Source organism: Diadema antillarum, unplaced genomic scaffold, assembly GCF_040938485.1.
Source record: "Diadema antillarum isolate AM-2024a unplaced genomic scaffold, OU_Dant_1.0 scf00000070, whole genome shotgun sequence".
Classification (NCBI taxonomy): domain Eukaryota; kingdom Metazoa; phylum Echinodermata; class Echinoidea; order Diadematoida; family Diadematidae; genus Diadema; species Diadema antillarum.
Window position 1 is genome coordinate 2997118 of NW_027270959.1, and position 24014 is coordinate 3021131.

The 24014-nt window shown below is 38.6% G+C and overlaps 1 protein-coding gene across 1 annotated transcript in view; it reads right to left on the reverse strand.

Moving 5' to 3' along the window:
• LOC139716842 (sushi, von Willebrand factor type A, EGF and pentraxin domain-containing protein 1-like) overlaps positions 1 to 13656 on the reverse strand; it is a 32830-nt gene extending 19174 nt beyond the window's left edge. Inside the window, exons 1-2 of the mRNA XM_071628375.1 lie at positions 13013 to 13656; positions 12221 to 12441 (exon numbers count right to left, since the gene is read on the reverse strand). Coding sequence (XP_071484476.1) covers positions 12221 to 12441; positions 13013 to 13467 — 676 coding nt within the window. The 5' untranslated portion in view covers positions 13468 to 13656. The remainder of the gene's footprint in view (positions 1 to 12220; positions 12442 to 13012) is intronic.
• Positions 13657 to 24014: the final 10358 nt, after the last annotated feature.

A 24014-nucleotide genomic window follows, 5' to 3' on the forward strand; every position in this document is an offset into this window, starting at 1 on the left:
AATGTTATCTCCAGAGGCTGTAAATACACTGCAGCAAATTTATTTGTCTTTCACTTGATTTCTGATTGACAAATAAATGAAGACTATAGACGAAAGGAGAGAAAGATATTGAATATCTATTACATACTATGCGCAGGTCGTAGAGTTCAGACGTGTTTCTGGGTGGGCTCCCGCCGCATACTTCCTCCGTCATTTACACATATCGAAGTACTACCTCTACTTGTCGTCAAAGGTGCAATACCACGCGGAATACCATTTAATTCTACAAGTCATGTCAGATATTCAAAAAACATATAATCTACGAACTCATATTTCAACGCAAAAATCTGACAAATCCGCCAATGTCACGTCGAAAATGCCAGGGAACAGCAATGCAAGGGGACCTACCACAGCGGGCACGAGGACGCGCTCATTGCAACCTGCGCCTCAACCGGCGCCTCAACAGGAGCCCCCACAAGCCATCGGTATCCCAGCAACGCCGACGCCAACTCCAACCCCAGGCCCTGTGAATGTCCTGCCAACTACAGGTGCTGGAGATTCCGGGGACTCTCGTGAACAGACATCCTGCCCACCAACCAACCCCGACTCTGGCGTTTCCACCATAATGAACGAGTTGAAAGGCATGATAACTGAACTATCCAACAAGTTGACAACGGAAATGGACTCGGTACTGCTGGAGATAAATACTGTGAAACATGACCTGGCAGAAACGAAAAGGTATGTGTCCGAAATTGAGGCAACCGTGAACTTCAACGCTGAAAAAATACAGTCGTTAGAGAAGGAAACCATACCTTACATAAATGAGTCAATGGAAAACAAAATAGACGATCTTAATGAAAAACTGATATCGCTGGAGCTGCACCAGAGAAAGCAGAATCTCCTTATCTACGGGATTCCGGAGGACAGGAATGAAAATATCTATGATACGATTGCTCATGTCTTCTGTCACTACCTCGGCAATACTTTACAGGAAGCCCGGGCAATTCCAGTCATCAATGCCCACCGACTGCCCTCCGCCAGAAGAGACGCTGAACCCACAGGGCCCCAGCCTATAATTGTCAGATTTGGCCGAATGGCTGACAGAAATCGTCTGCTACAGGCGTACGAGCATCCCCGAACTCGACCAGCCCCCGCCGCCCCTTCCGGAGGTCGACCGGACCCAATACGCCCCTCGAGTAACCAATCGACCCAATCCACTCCAGACGGCCAGCAACCCGAAAGCACGGAGAGAGTCGACAGTCCTACCCAACTGGGATCCACCAGCCCCGCCCGGAGCTATGCTGACAGCGTATCTCACGGATTCAACTTCGCCAGGGTGTCAATACGCACAGATCTACCTGCCAATATGAAACGGGAGCGGGCACGATTAGCAACAATCGCCTATAAACTTCGACAAGAGAAGATTCTCTCAACCAGGAATCCGGCTGAATGGAACCAAGGTGTACCTTCAAACGCGTAAAGCAAAATCGAATGGAGTGCCACAGCAAAATTGGAGTGACTGGAAAGAGTAAGCTCATTTCATTCAAAATGTATTCTACAGTGAAATTATGTTTTTAGAAATTTGATGTCTGAAAACGTGTCTTCGTTTTCGTACACTGCAACCAAACAAAGAAAAATTGTGAATCTTTATGTTACCCAAGATTATCAGCTTATTTATGGCTCACATAAGATTATCCATAAATGTAATATTGCTGTTTCCAATGCCAGTCAAAAAACAGCCTGAGTTAGTAGGTGACAGGAAAAAAAAAATCTCAATTCAGGATGTATGAGGCACAAGACTCTTCGCCAGTATCTCTTTTTTATTCATACATCGGCATGATTTTTTTTTTCTTCACCATAAAGAGAGAGCGACATATGTTACTGCCAATGCAATCAAGAATATTGCTTAAATTCCGTGTGCATTTTATATGGAACTCTTATAGTTGCCGATTAGTTTTTTCTTTGTCTTGTGTTGTTTTTGTTCTCAATGTCTCGGAATGAATTCAGTGGTACATTAACTCAATATAAAACACTGGTATTTAGTTTACAAAAGAAAAGAGAAACGTTTCTGATAAGCCCGGTGTGACGCTTCTTACATGATGAACGAACGTTTCAACTTTAAAAGTTTGAGTATTTTATTTGGTTTATGCATAATTGGTTAATTTTTTTTTATGGCGAAAAAGTGGTTTTGCGTAGTACAAATTAATGATAATTTCTCCCCCGAATTTCTATAGAGTAGTCAATAGGATGCATAATATGAAAGTTATTACACCCGTTAAAAAAATAATACTTTTTTTTGGATATACAGGGCACTAATGTCCGTGAGACAAAATGTATGTTATAATTCTTTGAAAGGTAATTCGCATATATATTCTCATTTGTTCAAGTATTCGGCGACTCTCTCGGGTTCACCATCTGTATCTTGTCAATCTGATAAATCATCGCACTCATCAATGTTACTTTTTCCCGTTATGTTACAGACTAAGGGAGGTCTGTTGCGACACGGATTGTTGCCCCTACACGGATTGTCGCCTCCTGCTCGGGGCGTCAATCCGTGATGGGCGTTGGCGGCACGGATTGTCGCCCCCTACACGGATTGTCGCCTGGCGACAATCCGGTTAGGGGGCTAGCGGCACGGATTGTCGCCCGCCCTCGAAGCACATTTTGCTGGGTAATATCGTTCTAGACATAATCATTGAAATACTAACACATAACTTACATGGCTACATCCATGCAAACATGCCATGTAAAAAGTCATGGTGAGGTTTCAAGGAAGTGTGTATGTGCGCGTGCACATGATAATTTAGTGTCCGTTTGTGCGTGTGCGTGTGTGCGTGTGTGTGTGTGTGTGTGTGTGTGTGTGTGTGTGTGTGATGGAAGAATGTGTTTATTATGTCAGTTTTTTGCGTATGTGTTTTTTAGCTGCGCGTGGGGAGGGATACTTAGTAAGCTGTTGCTGGCATAAACATTGATATTGATTTTATCAGCAGCTTTGAATTTGATGAGTTTGTTTGGCAGATTTGTATATGAATTCGGAGTGGAGCTTGCGTGCGGGCGGATGCTGCTTTTCTGCATACGGTCCATTATGTCTTATTTATCAACATTGGGAAATCGTTTCATCAGGAAGGATGTGGTATCGGTTCGGGTGTGCGTCGGTATGTGGGAAGGGGGTTACATTTCGTTATTGCAAAAGTTTGTTATTCTGAAGGCTCATTCGTCCGAAGGCTCATTCGTCCGAAGGGTCATTATTCCGAAGGTTCGTTATTCCGAATTTCATTTTTGGATCAACGAACCACTAGGTATAGGGAATTGTGTGTTTCGGATAAATGAAGCCTCGGAAAAAACGAAACTTCGGAATAACGAACCTTCGTGTGTATGTGTGTGTGTGTGTGTGTGTGTGTGTGTATGTGTATGTATGTATGTATTTGGGTCGGTGAATGTGGGTGTGGGATGATTTAGGTTTTGTTTAATCAGGGGTTGGTGGGTTGGGGATTGGATTTGAAGAAGGATAGTTATAAATGGTATGACGGATGTTGGTAGGATTTAATATTTAGGATAGATGTAGGCCCTAGATTTGTTTCGGTTTGGGAGGGGAGGGGGTGGTGGGGTTTTTTATGACTGATTTTATTCTAGATTTGTGTAATATATTTGTGTGTTTTTTTATGTATATGCCCTTTTAAGTAAGAAGGTGTTACATGATCCAAACCAATATATTCAAGGAATATAGGTTTGGTAGGGCCCTATACATGTCAAAACTTTCTCGTGAAGAAATTATTAGTAGGGTTGGTCTATAATCGAGTTATCTATGTTGAAGTGAGATTATTTGTGGTATAAATTGACACATGGATTTGCTTTTGTTTCGAATTGCCATTTGTAACTTTTTTTGTTCATGTTGCACCCAGAATGGGTCGATTTATGAATGATTTGAATGAAATCAATAAATATCAAGGAAAAAAGTGTTGAGTTGGTTTGTTTGCATTATGAGGTTTGTTCGAGTGTTTGTTGGTGTTTGTTTGTATTACGTATGTATTAGCGGTGTGCAATGGCAGTTCGTTTGTGCTAATTAATCAAGTAACGATTGACAATTTTTTACGGCGTGTGGAAATTATTCGCTCATACATAAAGCATGCCAAACCTATTCTGGGACAAAGAATAGTGGTATGGACGTTCTAGTTTATAAGACTGATGGAAGAAAATGACTGCAGGGAAAAATGAACAAAGACAAATAACATTTGGGGAGGGTACCTCCCTCGTATGTATTTTCTCTCGGTCTCTCTCTCGCCTAGCCCGCCTCACCGCTGATATCTGGTTGACACACCCATACTATTTTTAGATCAACGCTGGTGTGAATTCTTTAAACACGTGCTCATACACTCTGAAGGCGTTTGTATTGCCACAGTAGCGCCACTATATTCCACATACACACGTAAACATACAGGCACACATATACACACAGACAATCAAACCACTACCACTATGTAACCACCACACATGCACAGTTTCTACATATTGTATTATTATACTCCAAACACACACACAAACACACACACACACACACAACAAATCATACACATCACATATCATGCAGCTTACAATGCACACACACACACACACACACACACACACACACACACACACACACACACACACATACGCATAACTTTACCAGTCATACCCATCCCACCAAAGCTTAACACCGGAGGAACCACCCCGAGCCCGGGGCGACAATCCGTGACGGGGCGACAATCCGTGTCGCAACAAATTTTTTTGCCAACACGGATTGTCGCCTTCGAGGTCAAAAACTGGGAACTGCACAAGCGTCACGGATTGTCGCCAGGCGACAATCCGTGTAGGGGGCGACAATCCGTGTAGGGGCGACAATCCGTGTCGCAACAGAGGTCGAAATGATATTTTGATGAATTCATTGGAATTGAATACTGACTTTTTTCTCGGCAATGGGTCATTTTTTTTTTAATAATATATAAAATCCCTTTTGTATGTGTGGAGGTCTACCCCCTCCCCCCCCCCCCCCCCCGAAGAGGAGGTGATTTGCGACCAGGTTGTTACCGCCTGCTGGATGAATGATTATTTCAATCCTTTAAAAGGTCAAAGCCCGAGTTTGTTTTTTTTTTTGTGTGTGTGTATGTGTGTGCTAAGGTAAGGCGACACTCTTTGCCTTGCCTATTGTGTGATGATAGAATAGACTGGAGATGCACTCCTCAGTATAATCCCCATTAATATGTAAATAGAAATTAGTGTAATGTAAGAATCATTATGGAAGTTTCTAACAACGTCCACGTTGCCTGTTACACCATAGCCACTGTTAGCTGCCATCTTGTAAATTCATCCGTGACTGCTACTTTTCTTGAAAATGCACCCAATAATTGTTTGTGTGTATGTGTGTGTCTGGCATAGCGTCTCCCTTTCGACCACGGGTGTCCGTTTGATGCAATTTAACAGCTTGCATTGCTTCTCCCTCTAAAATTGAAACAAAAATAATGATGGCTTTCCCAGTCAAATGAATGGATTGAAAGGCTGTTGTAAATTTGATGGCTCATGGTATTGTCGAGGCGCACACATCCTAACTTCCTCTTTTCTCTAGATGAGCGACTTGGAATTTCTTAGAATTGTGTTTTCAACTAAAGTAACTCCAAACCCCTTCAGAGGATGAGCCCAGATGTTAGAGGTTTGCAGTTTACATAACCCCATTCTTTTGTTCTAAAAAATGCACTCCTTGCAGTGGATGCACTCTATGGTACATCCAACTTAAATCATGGCTATTGTGTGTCTTAACACTGGAGTCGAGACACGCCCATCATGAATATCCAGCCCCCCTCCCGTGTGATTTGGGATTCATTAGCCCCTATCCGATAATGAGACCAATTGTGACAGGTTTACGCACTAAGCGTAACCCTATTCTTTGTAAAACTGCAGCATTGTTCCGCATGCACCCTGAGATATTTGGTCTCTAAGGAATTCTCTAACAATGTATAGCAAATTCTCGCACTTATAAGTGAAGTGCTAATGCGCTTTTATCTCATGTCATTACCCTCTCTCCTCCTTGCATTTACAAATGAGTTGAAAGTACGCTTTTATCTTATGTCATTACCCTTCTTTTTTGTATTTACAAGTGAAGTGAAAAAACACACTTTCATCTTATGCCATTACCCTTTGCCATGACGCCTGTATTTGTTATCGTGTGTCAATCCCTTCTGTTCATTTATCGTGAAAACATTCCCTGGATCCTCTTGAACTAAAGTAATTTATGTAAAGTACATAATTATCCCACACTGGTTTGCTCCGGTTTGTAGAGTACCAAAAGAGTCTGTAAACATACAGAGAGGTTTTATTACCAATACCCAATCTGTCCTTCCCGTTCTATCCTGCCAACGCGATTCCTTGGCTATACCTTAGAAGTTGCATACTGTTTGTCATACAGTTCAATGCACAAGGTTTTAATGTTTTCCGTAAATATTGAGCACTATAAATGTACATTATTTTGTAGTAATGGAAGTTTTGAAATGTCTTTGAAAGATTATAATACGCTCTGGACCTTAAAACTACTCCAGATGTTTTATGTATTCAACACACAGGTGACGTGCCTTGTACTAAATATCACGCGAATGACTATTGTGTATGGTCTAACCGTGGTACTTTGTTAGTTTTCTTTTCCTTTTTTTATCCTTCTCCTCCTCTTCTTTTCTTCTTCTCTCTCTTCCTGCTACCACAGATTCATCTTGCAGACAAGTGCACAATAAATTGTCCCACTTGTATGATTATTAAAAAGCCTTTATTCATACTGTTCATTATACTCATAGCCACCAGGTGGCAGATTTCGGGTGTCTCGCTGGGACAGTGTGAGGTTTCCGGGGGTCCCTCGGGAATTATCATTTCCTTTGTCTACAGCCTTATTCTCATTTTGTTCCTATAACCTGAAGTCATGAGGTACTATCCTGTTTGATACCTGTATTTTTTTCCTTTTTTTTGTGCGGATATTACTTCCCATGTTCATAGTATACATGTTGTCTATTTCAAAATGCATTGTACACTGTATAGTTCTTCTCCCCTTTTACTTATATGTTGGCTTACACTTAGTCTCAACAATGTTGATGTCACACGATAGAGACGCTAGCTTCCGGCTCTATGCCGCCCTCTCTCGCTTGCACTGGCGTTCCCTCTGATTTCCTGCACACATGGTATACTGCATACTCTTTGCATCCTCAGCATACCGTCCAGTACATATCTCTGTTACCTTTCTGTCTGATGGCCATTATTATAAAACGTTTTCGCCTCATTGATTACATTGTTATATTGTAAAATTCTTGATTACCATGTACAATACTTTAATCCTAAATCTTGAACTCATTTGTTTTTTGGATGTTATATATGAATGTAATTATTTTTTTTCTTTTTTTCTTTCTTTCTTTCATTAATCGTTCCGAAATGTTATATCCGAAACTCAAGAAAGATGTATTTAAACCTCCTTACACATTCTCTTATGCTGTTAAATTGTCGTGTTATCATTGAAGGATCATTATTCATTACAATTTTATTTCATCTAATGTAATTCTGTTCCCCATCGTATTTTCCGTATCTGGCGGGAGCCCTCCCCCAAACACACTACAACATGGCTTTGTTATCCCACCTTCTTCGCTCTAGCATATCGGCTTGCCTCTCACAATCCTCTTTATCCTTTCCAATGCATGTATGTCTTCTCGGAAGCCCACTGAGACACTGGATTTATTCTTGTTATTGTGTTGTGTGTGTTCTATGTCCTTTTCTGTCGATTCTTCTCACTGCTCTTACTTACCTCATTCTTCCCCTTCTCGTTTCACGTTCTACGTCTCCTCAGCGATCTTCTGCTCATCATGATTTTGACGTCACCCATGTTCGTAACTTACTCCAGTGTCTTGCCACATTACGGCGACTGGGTATTTTCTTGTATTGTCCACTCGTTCACTACATCCTAGTTTCGTTGATGACGCAGACTTTAAAAGATTCGTTTTGTATTCGTAATTATGGCTAATTTTTTGAATGCTCCATTTTATTCCTTATCGAACGATGATTTTTTTGAATTGTTTAGGGACACAGGCTTAGACTCTGACCCAGTGAGTGGGTCAACCAGTATACGAACCACCCCTTACGATAATTTTGTTACCGATAGCCTGAACACTGCTGCAAATGAATTGCCTTTTGATTTTAGTAATGATAATATCACCCAAAATAAGTTGTGCAATTATATTAAAGTGAATCAATACAAAAATATAATTCATAATTTTTCTGAGGATACATTTTCTTAGTTGCATTCAAATATAAGGAGTTTGAATAAACATTTTGATGATTTAAAAATTTTATTAGAATCTGATGCAAGTCAGTCGCTATCCGTTATCGGATTAAGTGAGACATGGTTAGCTTCTAGTGCAGAAAATTATTTCGCAATCGAGGGTTATAATTTATTTGTTAACAATAGGTCTGATAAGAATGGAGGGGGGGGGGGTTGCATTGTATGTAGCACGTTCCTATGATACTATTATTCATGAAGATATCTCTAGAATGGACAATATTGTTGAATCTTTGTTTATAGAAATTTTTATCCCAGGATGTAGAAATCTTATGGTAGGCGTTATATACAGACCCCCTAATTCAAATTCTAATGATTTTTTAGATTATTTTTCAGATCTGGCTAATTCACACGTTTTTCAAAATAAGGATTGCTTCTTACTCGGCGATTTTAATATTGATTTGCTGAAGTCTGAGCATGATAATATCTCTAGTGAGTTTCTCCACACACTTCTGTCCTCGTCTTTTCTTCCGCTTATTTCTAAACCCACACGTGTTACAGATCGCTCTGCCACCCTCATTGACAACTTATTTTGTAATATTTTACCCCTCCCCGATTCTTTTATAATTCTTTCAGATATGACCGATCATTTTCCAATAATGACTTGTTTTACACCTAAAACACCAGCTAATACTAAACCTGTTTCATCTTTTTTGTTCAGACGTAGAGTTTCACCTGAAAAGTTAGCAAGTTTTGATGCGGCTCTCGAGAATGCTGACTGGTCAGGAGTATTTGGCAGCGATGACGTTAATATATCTTTTCATAATTTTATGGAAATTTTCAATCATCATTTAGATGATGTAATTCCAAAACAAAGAAATAGAACAGAGTATAAAAAAACACCAAGGTTACCTTGGATTTCAAGATCAATTCTTCGTTCAATTAATAGGAAAAATCGTTTGTATTATAAGTACAAAATGGAAAAAACTGAGCGATCGAAGAATAGATATACATCATACAAAAATACTTTGACAATGATTTTACGTTCTGAAAAGAAAAGATATTATTCTAAGCAATTATCGAGATATAAGTTTGATATGAAAAATACCTGGAAAGTTTTAAAACAGGCCATGAATGTTCCGAGTAAAAACTCTGACATTGATAGAGTTAAAGTGAATGATGAATTGATTAATGATCCCCTTTATATTGCAAATATTTTTAATACTTATTTTTCAAAGATAGGCGAAAATTATGCTCATAACATTCCTGCAACAGAGACTCATTTTACTGAATTTTTAGGTCAGCGTAACTCTGATTCCATATTTTTCACACCAACTAACAGATTTGAAATTATTGATATAGTTTCCTCTTTTGAAAATAAACGTAGTTCTGGTTATGATGAGATAAATAATTTTGTACTTAAGGGTGTTATTTCCTCGGTTGCTGATCCACTTGCTCATATATTCAATTTGTCAATTTTTAACGGTGTGTTTCCCGATAAAATGAAATTAGCTAAAGTAATCCCAATATTTAAGGCAGGTGATAAGTTTGAAATCAGCAATTATCGCCCAATTTCATTATTATCGTCATTGTCCAAGGTCTTAGAAAAACTCATTTATAAGAGAATGATTAATCTTTTTGAAGGCACATGAGGTTATTACGAATTATCAGTTTGGTTTTCGCGAGAAACATAGTACTACGCATGCTCTTTTGCATTTTGTTGATAGAGTTGTTCATGCAATCGATAACCATTCTCATTTAGTTAGTATTTTCTTGGACTTCTCCAAGGCCTTCGACACTATCAATCATGATATTTTACTTTATAAGTTATCGCATTATGGAATACGTGGGAAGGCCTTGGAGATGTTCAGGAGTTATTTAGTTGACAGAAAACAATTTGTAACAATTAAAAACTATGATTCAGTTGTCAGAGAAGTCAAATGCGGCGTCCCACAGGGAAGTCTTTTAGGGCCGTTATTGTTCATTATTTATATCAATGATTTTTGTCGCGTATCCGACAGCCTCTCTTTTATTCATTTTGCAGATGACACAAATGTATTTTTTGCCCATAATGATATTGATTTTCTTGTTCATAAAATCAACATTGAGTTGAAGAAAGTGACAAATTGGGTCAGGGCCAATAGGCTATCACTCAATGCTCAAAAAACGAAATATATGCTTTTTAGTAACACCGTTGATAGTTTAAGTATGAATATAGTATTAGATGACTCTCATCTACAAATAGTCTCACATACCAAATTTTTGGGTGTCATTGTGGATGACAAACTTTCCTGGAAATCACATGTTGATAATGTTTGTAATATAGTATCACGCAATATAGGTATAATAAATAGATTGAAATTTCATATTTCACAAAAATCATTACTTATGTTATATTCGTCGTTAATATTGCCTCATTTTAATTATGGAGTATTAGTTTGGGGCAACACCCATCAGAATTTATTAGACAAAGTGTTCCTTTTACAAAAGAAAGCTCTTCGTGTTATCTGTAATTCCTCTGTACGTTCTCATACAAATATGTTGTTTGCCTCCAACAAGCTCTTAAAAATTACAGATTTGTTTTTGTTTAATTTAGGGCAATTTATGTACAAGTATTGTAATAACTTGCTTCCATCTATTTTTGATTCTATGTTCCTCAAAAATCAATCATTTCATAAATATCCCACTAGGCGATCTGGTGAATTTCATGTACCTCTTTTAAGAACGATTTTTGCTAAAAACTCACTTATTTATGTAGGCCAAAATTATTGGAATTCTTTAAATCATGACTTAAAAGATGCACCATCCATATACTCTTTCAAGAGGAGACTGAAGTCTTTTTTATTGCAATCGTATGACTCTACAATACTGAATTAACCTTTTGGCCTTTTTTTATACTAACCTGTTTACTTTGTCCCCTATTCGATGAATTAACGGTATTTTTTCCCCTGGATGTTTGCAATGTTGTCATCTATGCCATTTTTTACCCATAGAGTCTAGTAGCTGACTCTCCGTGTGCTACTTCGGTTCATATATCCCTCTGTTTTCTATTTTCTTGTCTTTCTTCAAGGCGTCAAAATTTCGCTTTCCCCAGCAACTATCTTCTGTTTCTCTCGGCATGCTTCTGCCGAAGATCGCTGTTTATGTTTATGTTGTTTCTGTTGTTCTGTTACTGTTTCTGTCTCTTGTTTGCGTTCTTGTCTGCTATTTTGTCTTCAGTTCGTCAGTCTTGTCCATCCCGTTTTGTCCTTTACAACCTTTTCTTTAGTAGTTGTCTTGCTGTCTAGTCCTGTTTTATGTTAGTTCGCGTCTATGTATAAAATGTATTTATTTGTTAATTTAATTTCTAGCGGGCTTCCAGACTTCTTCCACTTTGTTATCTTTTTGTATATACGACGGTTCAATTTATCTTTTCGTTGATGTTCTTCTCCAGAGGGACCCACATACTACAAGCTCTGTCTTTTTAGTGGGTCCCTCCATTTTTCGCATTTAAAACAACGGTATACATGTATTTCGCTTTGATCACTTATGTTTCTTTCTTGCAATACAATGTATGATTACGTTAGGTCCTCAATTGTTATACTCTTTTTATTTCACTATGTTCTACTTACCTTATTTTCTGTTACTAAATGAAGTGAAACATATGTTTTTGTTGAAAAATGAAATAAACTTTGAACTTTGTACTTGAACTTGAACAAAGCCCTAAATCACTATCGTCTCCATGCATATACACAAAAATAGTCTTTGGCTATGATGGGGATAATACCGCAGGACGTTTCGCAATGTATACTCTTAGAGATCTATCAGGTCACGTTAGTATTTGCACCTGCTGCGAAGATACTGTGTGTAACAGGAAAAGGTTGCACAAACTCTTTTGTGTGTGTGTGTGTGTGTGTGTTGGTGTGTGTGTGTGTGTGTGTGTAAAAATCATATATTGTGGACATATGAAGGTGCAATTACCTGACTTGATCACATCACCAAAGTCCGAAACATCTCCGAGCTGTTCAAGATAGAAGAGATGGTCCTCGACAGAGGTCGCTATAGCCTCCAGCTCTTCCGCGTTAATACCTGATCCCAATCCAATGGAAAAGATGGTGATACCTTGGTTCTTTAGCCCCTGGGCAGTGTTAAATGGAGATCCGCCGTCATTAGAGGCTCCGTCAGTCGACAGCATAATAACCCTGGGGGGAGGGGTTGAAGGAAGAGGTGACAAAAAGATGATTCAAGTGGCGAGACATTCTAAATTCAATTCAATTCATCTCACTTCCATTCAATTATAGTTATTGCATCAAATGAAAAGGGAAAAAACATCATACAGAGCTTTAATTTCACTACACATTTCACTGTTTTTTAAACAAATTGTAAGGCGTTATTCGAAGGTTTGTTACTGAATTCGGACAGTTCGTGTATCATCAAACAGCTGTCAAAAAGATATAAGGTTTTGTTCGAAGGTTCAATAATCCGAAATTGAAAGAAGGTTCGTTATTTCGAAGGTGAGATAGTCCGAAAATTAAATAAGGTTCTGACAAATTCAGAAAGTTTCTCCCTCGATTGCTCTTCCCCGCGATCCGATCGCTCTGCGTTAAAAACATAAGTGGGAACTCACTGCAGTAAACTCATTTTGTGAAAAAAGAAAACCACCTAGGCCTATAGATGCATATGATATTATAATACATGTAAATATTGAATACACAATGTATAAGGCCTGCATGTATAACACAATGGACATGTTTGTTATTGGTATAGGCTTACTTGTTAACACCACTACGTCCTTGGGACAGGACTTGTCCTGCTCTCTGCAAAGCATTGTTGGTGCATGTGTTGCCGCCTTCATACCGAACAGTTGAGTCGATGTCTTGGTTGAAGGTGCACTTATTCTTGCCCGCTGGGGTTGTGATGTAATCGACATAAGTGTGAATCCTATCACACGACGAATACGAGACAATGGCAACCCTCGTCTTTGCTGGTTGTATTGGAAATATCAGGGAAGCTGTCTTGACAAAGACGACGGATTTGTCGTAGTCCGTCGCTCCGACGCTTCCAGACGAGTCGAGCACGATGACGAGATCCGTTGGGTCGTTACCAATGGTCGATAACATCATATCTCGGAATCGGGTCCCTACATTAGTAACCCGCTCGTTCCCTGTCACATGATAATGAGCTATCAAGTGGAAGCATGCAAGGACTATTACCCCGCGGGATAACATGATCAACTCAAACTTTAAAAAGGAGCTCCCTTTTTATCTGTGCCAAGGTAATCTTAACTGCCTCTTCTGTAGGAACAACCATTCAATCGAAAAGAAAAACTGGTACCCCTCAGCAATACTTCGTAAGACCTCTCAGAGTCTGTCTACAGTACAGGCAGACATCAGTCAGAATGCATCTAGACGACTTGTCCTTGAAAAAGTTGAGCTGGGAATGCTGCAAGGTCTCTATAACATGTTTATTTATACATGCATATATTCAGGCCGTACTCTTGTACCAAGGAGCTTCAAACGTTTGAAGCTCCTTGCTTGTACTCATGCAAATGCATCCAGGTACGTGCCGCCATACGCATACACTGTGACAGACAAAAACAACAATAACTGTGAGAGAGCTCATTTCCTTCCTTGTTGTATCGGCGAGATCTTTGGCTGTTTCAAAAAATAAAACAAGAAGCCTTGAACTTTTGCATACTCTTTAACTTGGCGGCGTATGGATTTTCATTGGTCGTTTAAGCCACCGGTCTCCAGCAGGCGTCAGACATACTTCGTACTCTTTTTTTTTTTTTCGGGAAGCAGATGAGATATTTTGACATCTAATAATAGTCCCTCTACGAAGAACAGTGACTCTTGCAAAGATCTTTTATTGCATTCTAGAAATGCTATCTCAATAAGAATGATGCTTCCACTAATTGTAAAACAATAAAGATGCTGGATAATGGAAGGGGTTAGTATCATTTAGAGCGGGAGCCAGAGCAAAATGGGTTGGGGAACCATGACTCACAAATAAGATTCAGAAATTAAGACTCACTCAGGAGAAATTGTTTTTTTGTATCATTCTCTTGCATTAACTTTACACTAGCGGCAAAGACGGAAATATACTTAGAAAATCACGTGGTCGGAGGTAACAACTCAGATAACTTTCTTTTTTATTGTAAATGTTTAAGATTTACGCTGCGATCCTTGATTTCCTTCTTACTGTGACAAAAAAAAAATATTCTCGGTTTGACAAGTTATTCTGCTAGATGGTGTGTTTGCTTTCTACATGAACGGTAAAGAGAGAGCGAATAGAGAATCCGAGCGAAAGGCAATGGTATTGTGACTGCAATCCTATTCCTTTTTATTGAATGTTGAAGTATTATCCCCTGCCGTATAATAACTTACAAATGCAAATATGGTCACAGTGAGTTTTCAGCATTTAAAGAGTAACGCAGTATCAGTGGTCATAACTGCGGTTACAGTTCGTTATTCCGAAGTTCCGTTATCCCAAATGTTCGTCAATCCGAAAATGAAATAATGTTCGTCTATTCTGAAGGTTCGTCAATCTGAAAACGAAATAAAGCTAGAAATGCGGAAGTTTCATTAATATGCATATTTTTGTTCAAATTTACGAACTTTGTTTAATTTTCGGATTAACTAACCTTGGGAATGACAAACCTCATTTCATTTTCGAACTATTACGAACTTTCGGAACAATGAACCTAACTGATAAATGCAAGCTGTAAGCACGTAAAAACTGGTCAGCATGGTGGTAGTACAGCATCTGGAAAGTAAGATTAATGACCTTAAAGTGCGTATACATTGTGTCATAGACACTTCATATAATTCAACTCATTCAAAATTTTCTCTTATTGCTAATTACGTAACACATCATGGAGCAAAGGGCAGTGGGTTTTACGTAACTATATGGATTTATATGTAGACAGGTCTTTTTGGGAGGGAACTGGGGAAATCCTATATAGTCGGGTTCCTTATGTAATTTCACCAGATTTTTTTGGAGAGTATCAAAATTATACATTTTTGGAAAGGTTATTGCATAAGCAATGAGGAAAACAATGTTTCCATTTGCGCCGATACCTATATGGTCGCCATCTTGGATTTTTCCAAAATGGCCGCCATGAAATATGTTTTCTTCAATAAATCGGCTTCTAATGACCCAGAAATTGATTTTGACAGCAAAACTACCATTTTCAGGGCCAAGAAACCCAAAGGTAGCAAAATGGATAAGCTAAATTTAACAATAACTCACATAATTGACATTTTCAATTTCATCACTTGTTTTACAAGTGACCAGACATGAACATTGCAATAAGTTAGTGTCCATGGCTGTGGGACCAATATGCTCATCAAAAGAGAAATGGATTTAATCTCTTAGGCTTTTAAGAAGGATTCCAATGGCAGAGGAAACCGCATTAAAAACAGAATCAGATTCAACTGTGAACTTGCCTGACTGACATTTCCTATCTAATTGTCTGTATTAAGTAATCAGATATAAATGTTCCCTTACCCCAAATCTGTCCAGGCGTTTTAGGCTGTGCTAAAACTGCCCACCCCCCCCCCCCCTAGTTCTTGGCCATCAGTGGCATGATCGCGACGAAATTTGGCATGCATGGCACCAGTAATCTACACGAATGTGTCATAAGACTGTTTGAAATAATAAATTTCTAGTCTTTGATTATCAATTAATTATGCAAATTAAGCCAAAGATCATATTTCAATCTAATAAGATAATCGAGAGTCTACTTTTGGTGAGTATATCTGTTGTAGAAAATTCAACAATGGTACATCATAAAAAAAATCTAAAAGTCATTTCAATTCTTATGAATTTTGTTATTTTTGGATTTTCTTATGTATTTTATATTTGTTTTTGACTTTTTTTTCTTTTTTATTGCAAATTGACACTGACCACTTTTCTAAAGTAATCATGCAGCATTAAAATCAATAATCAAAGTGATTAATTGTATCGGGTTTTATGAGTTGTCTCTAACCAAAGAACCAGCATAATCCTCCTGACAGAAATTGGTTTAATCTCTGAGGCAGCCAACTTTCTTTCCATCTCATCTCAATCATTGTCATTGTCAGTTTCATTTTTGGTCTGAAAACCCTCATCATTTTGACACCCGCTGCTGCTTCGGCACAGAAATAGAATGGTTTAAAAATCTTTGCTGTAGATTCAACCATAAACTGACATGTTCTGTTTCATTAACTGTTCTACAAGTAATCAGACTTAAATGTCCACTTTGGTAGTTAGTGTCCATTACAAATCAATATACCCCTGATGACAAATATGGGTTTATTCTTAGAAGCAACAACTTTCTCTACATTATAATCTCCATTATCGCCACTTTTCAGTCCGTACGTTAATTATGCTTGCTTAGAGTGTTCTCATCATTATGATCCTCAATGCCGCACCAGCAAAGAAATTCAGGGGAAACAAAAAATAAGCTAGATTCAACCATAAACTCACCTGAATTACATCTTCCGATTCATTGATTATTGCACAAATCATACGTAAATGTTCCACTGATTCCCACTGATTCCCACTAATAAGGTACTAGCCATCGCCTTTAAAGGCAGGTACCATGGATGTATCAACGTGGGTATATAGTACGTGCTTGTTTTTATTGCCTTGGATGTGCATTGGGTAACTCTGGGCAAGGCCCATATGCTTACTTTTGAATGTGCGCCCTTGTGACTCTATCGCAGAGCACTATTTCGTCTATCATTTCCATGACATTTTATGGAGATTAAAGCGTCTGTGCCAAACTATGGATTTATAATTAGCAATGTTGATCCATAAAAAGTGAATTACATAAAAGATTAAAAATAATCTAGGAAACTTGGTTTTACAGATTTATAGAAAATCTATAACGCAAATCGCAATTTCTGATGAACATGAGCAGTCATTCTTTTTTGCAAATTAGATGGTCAAAGATCATCGAATTATGTTTGGGAACTGAATTTTTTTTCCCCGATTCAGAACACTTATTTCTTTATTCTTATTATCATTTTTTTTTTAGGTAAAGAGAACTGGTTTCCAACTTTTGCCTGTATGAGACCTTAAACAGAGCCTTTTTTTTTATCACGACTATATAATATGTACGAGAAAAAAAGACACACTGTGTGAATATGTTTCATCACTCAGCGTGTACATGATATTCAGGGGTTTTTCCCTTCGTTTTGTCCACCATTGTTTGAATTTTCACAACCCCTCTGATACCTCGCTTCCTGCTTCCTCATTTTACTTCCGAAACTCAAGCTGTTTGTTCCGATATCCGCTATCCTCAAACTAAATACCAACTATAAAACGATACAGGATCTATAGCTTTGCAACATATTTTCTCTTCTTTTTTTTTTTTAGGGGATGGGGGTTTTCTTCTTAGGGAAAAAAGATGAGGTCGCCAATGTATAAAGATAACAAGAAAAGCAGTACGAACTGACAAATTGTTATAAAAAAGATCATGCTTCAAATCGATACACTGACTGATGTCGCTAAGAACCCAGATATCTATAATCAAAACTAGTCACACGTGGAATTACGCCTAAATTTGTTGGCTTCCATTGGCTTTCAACGATACTTTACAAGAAAATGATACGACGACAGCACGCCTATTTTGATGAAACACAGGGACTAAAACATAACGTTTCTATCACAATTAAGAGTAACATAAATCAGCGGCAATAAACGGAAATGTAGTAACATGTACCGATGCATTAATGACAAAAATGCACAAAAGAATTTTTGCACAAAACTGATTAGGATTTTGTTTTAGACATTAATAAGAACTAATGAAGTACATTTTGATTGAAAATATATAATTACAGATTCAGGAGAAACAATGAAACCATTAGAACAACCTTCCTCCTGGAAAAATAAAAATGATATAAAATATTTTAGTCACGTTTAAAATTCAGCCCAATCAAATTTTCGGTTTAAAGAAAAGAAAACATAAATGAAATTCCGGAGACTGATTCGGGTCACATCAAATTTTTACCACAAAATGAATAGTTATTGATAACAGGAACAAAACACAAAGGAAAAAATCCAGAAAGCTACTACAGCTGAAAGAGCAGACTTCAAGTTTTAAAATGATGTATAATTCCTAAATTATACAAGTAATAAGAAGTATAATTAGAATTCTATTAGTAATAATGAAGTATAAGTCGAAGAGGTTAGTATTTCCCAGGTGTTTAAGGCAGTGAAGTCACATAATGAAATTCAAAGTAGGTAAAAATTCCAAGCAGTCCCAGTTGGCTATAAATACCCGTGTCAGTGAGCAGCAAGCATCTTTTCAAAGAGAATACGGCTTTGGACAGACCAGCAACACCAGTATTGGGTGCAATGCAGACAATTAGCTCACTGGTCCTTCTCATCATACAGACAAGCAATAAATAAAGCACAATCATTGCTGTTCCAAAGGTACGGAGCATTCTTATACGTATGGACATCTCATGTCAAGCAATTGATAAGCAGAACATCAGCATACAGTAGGGCCCAGCAGTTTTGACTTCTGTACAGTGTTGGAAAGGGAGGGTTCAGAACTGAAGAGTATCGATTAAATGAGATGCTGGGTGGGAACCTCTTCGACTTATACTTCATTATTAGGTGATCCGAGTATCCTCTCGGATCACCTTCTGTTTTTATACGGATTCTTTCTTCTTCTTAGGTGATCCGAGTATCCTCTCGGATCACCTTCTGTATCTGTACTGATTCTTTGTTCTTCTTTTTATTTTCCTTTATTTCTAACCAAAATTTGTGCAGCGGTTAGCTCAGAAAGTGTATTGCCTTTCAATGTCAAACTTATACCATATATGTATCATGTCCCAAAGACGGCAGATCAAGTAAAATCATAGTGATCAGTCGACCGTGACGTCACTATGACGTCATTATATGAAAACACATTTTCATTCATATCTCATTAATAGAATGGAATTTTGCAATGAAATTTACGTCACATACATTTCAAGTTATGCGCATTTTGCTCATTTTCTCAAAATTCATATTTTCTCTTAAAACGTGCGCGTACGCGCGCGTTAAAATATTTGTATGCTCAAATCGAGCTCAAATTTTTTTTGCACACGTTTCAGAGCATTTGGAGCATTTTTTGAAAAATTGAAAAAATTGGACGGACGCGTACGTGCGCGCACATATACGCACGCACAGCTCTTGTGCAATAGAAATTTCCCGTTTTTTTCATTTATCGGATGCCTGAAATATCAAGGAATATTTCTACCAAGTTTCAAGTCAATCCAACTCAATATGACGTCATACGGGCCCGTCAAAGTTGAAATTCCGCGCGCGCGTCAATGGCGATATACAGTGCAACAATGCCAAAAAACCGCCAATTTTAAATCCGAATTTACTCGCCAGGATGGACTATGACCCCCCATTTTCTTTACATATTTTGAAAGCTGATGAGTTGTACATGTCATTCCATGGGTTGCCAATGCTGGAAAAATGATGAAAAGATATCAAATTTCTTAATAAAGTAAAAAAAGTAAATTTTCAAAATGACGTCATCAAATTTCAAGTTTACTCGAGCGTATCTCACTTATCCTTAGCTAATTTTCACCCAGATTTCAGTATGTTGTAGCTTATTAAATGATCTTTCATTAATATTTTACAACATTTTGATTGGAGGACGGCATCACCTCGTAAAAATGGATTGAAAGTAATATTGTCAAATTTGACCAGTTTACGTGTTATCTCTAAGGGAGAGCAGTTTTTCTGGCACTGAAAATTGACATGACTCTCTTTTTCGAGCACTAGCTCACTTATGCTTCGATGAATTTCTCCCAGATTTTAGTATGTTGTAGCTGAGACTTTGGGCTATCGTTAATGTGACCTCCATTTTTTCATACGATGTCGGCATCACGTCGAAAAACTTGAGGGCGCTGCTCCTGTGGCGACCAGGGATTTTTACTTCTCGTCCTTTTTTTCGTCAAATGTTGTGTTAATTTTCATCTTTGGAGATTGATTTCGACTTCTTATCTGTTTCAGTGTGATTATTGCATAGTGGTGAATATGTTCGTCAAACTGTTAAACGTCATGTGGGTTTGTTTGGTGCTTCTTTTGGTTGTTTTATCTCCGGCTCAATCCTACAACCCAATTACATATGACCAACGTGTACTACATGAACTTGCTGGAGCCGTGGCGTCGCGAGTCACGCCCATGGATTTGCCTTCATGGGTACCAACGAGAAATGACTCTTGGACGGCGCCACCGGATCAGCGTCGACACAGACGTCGTGGTAGGAAGGGTGGTGTGAGACAACGTGTCAAAAGGAGAGGACAACGCCCACCCTTACCAATACTAACGCTGTCTAATCTAAGGTCAGTAAGAAACAAAATCGATGAAATCCGAACTGGTTGCAAATACTTTTCCGAGTTCAGAGACTCCAGCATACTCTGTTTCACCGAGACCTGGCTATCAAATGACATACCCAACGACATTATTGACATTGATGGATTTGATATCTTACGTCTGGACAGGTCCCAAACTGCAACTAATAAATCAAAAGGAGGTGGAATTTGTATGTATGTGAACAAACGCTGGTGTCAGAATTTTCAGATAAAGAAAAGTATATGCAGCGCCAACATTGAACTAATGTGCGTGGCCTTACGTCCCTTCTACCTTCCCCGAGAATTTAACCAAATTCATGTTATTTTGGCATACATCCCTCCCGACGCAAATGCTGAAGTGGCGTCAAACTTGGTTTATGACACTGTACAGTCTATGTCTATTTCTTCCCCCGACTCGCCAAAGATTGTTCTGGGAGATTTTAATCATTGTGAGCAGCCTCTCAGTGAAGCCCTGTCTACATTTGTTCGATGTGTCAGTGAACCTACACGGGGAAATAAGATTTTGGACCAATGTTACTGTTCCATTGCCAATTCTTACAAGTCTCTTATTCGTCCCCCGATTGGAAACTCTGACCATAATGTCGTTCATCTTTTACCAAGGTACCGTCAAAAACTTAAAACAACAAAACCTACCAACAAAGTTGTGAAAGTGTGGGACAAACCTGCCATTGATAGACTACAATCTTGCTTTGAAACTACGGATTGGGATGTTTTTCGAGATGATAACGTTGATGTGGAAACGGAAAGGATAAATGATTATGTACGTTTCTGCATAGACAGCTGTGTTCAAACAAAGCCAGTGAAAATATATCCCAACCAAAAGCCCTGGATAACTAAAAAGGTGAAAGATGCAATGAAGCAAAAAATCGCTGCTTTCTCTGCAAATGATCGAGCTGCAGTATCTGAGAGCGCAAAGAAAGTAAAGAAAGAAATTAAGAATGCAAAGCTTGCATACCGAGACAAATTACATAACAAGTTTAAAACAAACAATCCCCGTGACGCCTGGACGTGCATGAAAGAGATGACGGGTTTCTCTTCGAGGAAAAGCGACCCTTTCCTATTTGCATCTAACCCCTTTGACAAGGCGAATGACCTGAATGAATTTTTCTGCCGATTTGATAGGGAAGGATGTGTGAATCCAATTGCTCCACCTGAACAGCTTTTGTGTGACGACCCATCACAATGCAGTGTCACCATCGAAACTTGGGAAGTCGCGAAACAGTTCAAGCGCGTGAATCCACGGAAAGCTTGCGGGCCAGATCATGTCACCGGGAAAATTCTCAAAGAATGTGCTCATCAGTTGGCAATTCCTTATGCTGCACTCTTCCGCAAGTCACTGAAGACACACATAATTCCTAAGTGTTGGAAATCTGCCGTTATTGTTCCCGTTGCTAAGAAACCGCGTCCAAGTGAGCCGGATGACTACCGTCCGATTGCTCTTACGTCACAAGTCATGAAGTGTTTTGAGCGAATTGTGTCCAAGCGCCTCATTGATCCGTTAAAGCAGCAGGTGGATACATTTCAGTTTGCATATCAGAAGAATAAATCCGTAGATGACGCGGTGTTATCATTGGTTCACTCCATTCAAAGTCACACAGACAACCGCGACACATACGCTCGTGCTACATTTGTGGATTTCTCATCAGCATTCAATACCATGGTAGCAGGGAAGCTGATCGAAAAACTTCGGAATCTGCGAGTTGACCCCACCCTCATTCACTGGATTCGCGATTTCCTTGTTAACAGAACCCAACAAGTATCGGTTAGCGGTGTTCTTTCACGCCCGATGTCAATTAGTACCGGTTCTCCCCAGGGCTGTGTCCTGTCCCCCATCCTTTTCATACTTTATACTAATGACTGTCAAAGTGATAGTGAGGACACAAGCATACTGAAATACGCTGATGACACGGTCATAATTGGACTGATTACGAAGAATGACGAAACAACATATCGAAGAACACTGGACTCTTTCGTAGAGTATGGTGTGACTGTAATTATCTCAAACTTAATAAAAAGAAAACAAAGGAAATTGTGTTTGATCACAGAAAAAGACAGAATGATGTTCTAAGACCAGTTGTCATCCACAACTCGGTTATTGAAATTGTTCCAAAATATCAATATCTTGGTGTAATGATTGATCAGTCGTTAAACTGGGAAGAGCAGAGCAAACAAGCACTGGCAAAAGGCCATGCAAGGCTTCATTTTTTGAGGAAACTAAAATCCTTTCATGTTGACAAACCCATTCTCAAACTCTTCTACACCGCTGTTGTCGAGAGCACCATTCTATATGGTTGCCTCTCCTGGTATTGTAGTCTAAGGAAAAGAGACCAAATGAAAATTCAAAGGTTATTGAATCAGGCAGGTAAAATAGTCGGAGAAAATTTCAGCCTGGATGACATGTGCACTGTCCGTATTCTTAGGAAGGTAGAGAATATCATGAAGGACCCCCATCACCCTCTTCACCAATGTTTCTGTTGGTTGAGATCCGGCAAGAGACTGCAATCTGCAAAATGCAAGACAAACCGATATCTCAATTCTTTCATTCCATTTGCAATTAGACTTTTCAATAGTACTCGTTAACCCATTAGTAGTTGAATTATCTGAGGCCGCCCGTGAGGTTGCTCACTGGGCCACCCGAGGCCTACAGCCCAAGTTCTGATAATTTTTGTGTTTAATTGTTTTCATTGTTTTTCACACAGATTCTTAACAGTATATACCTGTTAACTCATTAGTAGTTGAATTATTAGAGGAAGCCGTGGGGTTGCTCCCTGGGCCATCTGAGGCCGCCCGCCTTTTGATGATTTTGTGTTTAACCGTTTCCATTGTTTTTACGTGGAATATTGTGATTGAGTAATTTGAGGAAGGTTACGGGTCAGCAGGGATGTGTCGAAATTGTTTTTGTGATGAGTAAGTTGTTTGGTAGAATCATGGGCTTTCAAATGGAGTAATGTGATAGGGGTAAATGCATGGTGATTTTTGTATGTATGGGTTGGAAAGTTGTTGAGAGGAGGGGGGCATTGTAAAACAATAAAGTAGTTTGGAAGATGTTATGTTATTATTACCATCATTATTATCATCATCACCCTTAACTTTTTTTTTCCTTTTCTTTTCTTATTTTAGTCATTGACACAGACTGGTCATTATCATCATCACTTCATTTTGGGATTTTACAGTTTTGGGTTTATGATGCCATAGCTAATGATATTTGATATATGTCATTTATGAACTGTTATATATGCTTCCTTTCCTGTCTTATTCTTTTTCGTTCTCTCTTCTCTCTACCGCTGATCCTCCCTCTCTCTATATTTTTTTTTTCCGGCAAGTTGATGTACAACTACAATGATTATATTTTTTAACATTATTATATTTCAGAATTTGGGAAATGACTCTGTGCAATATTGGTGGACTTA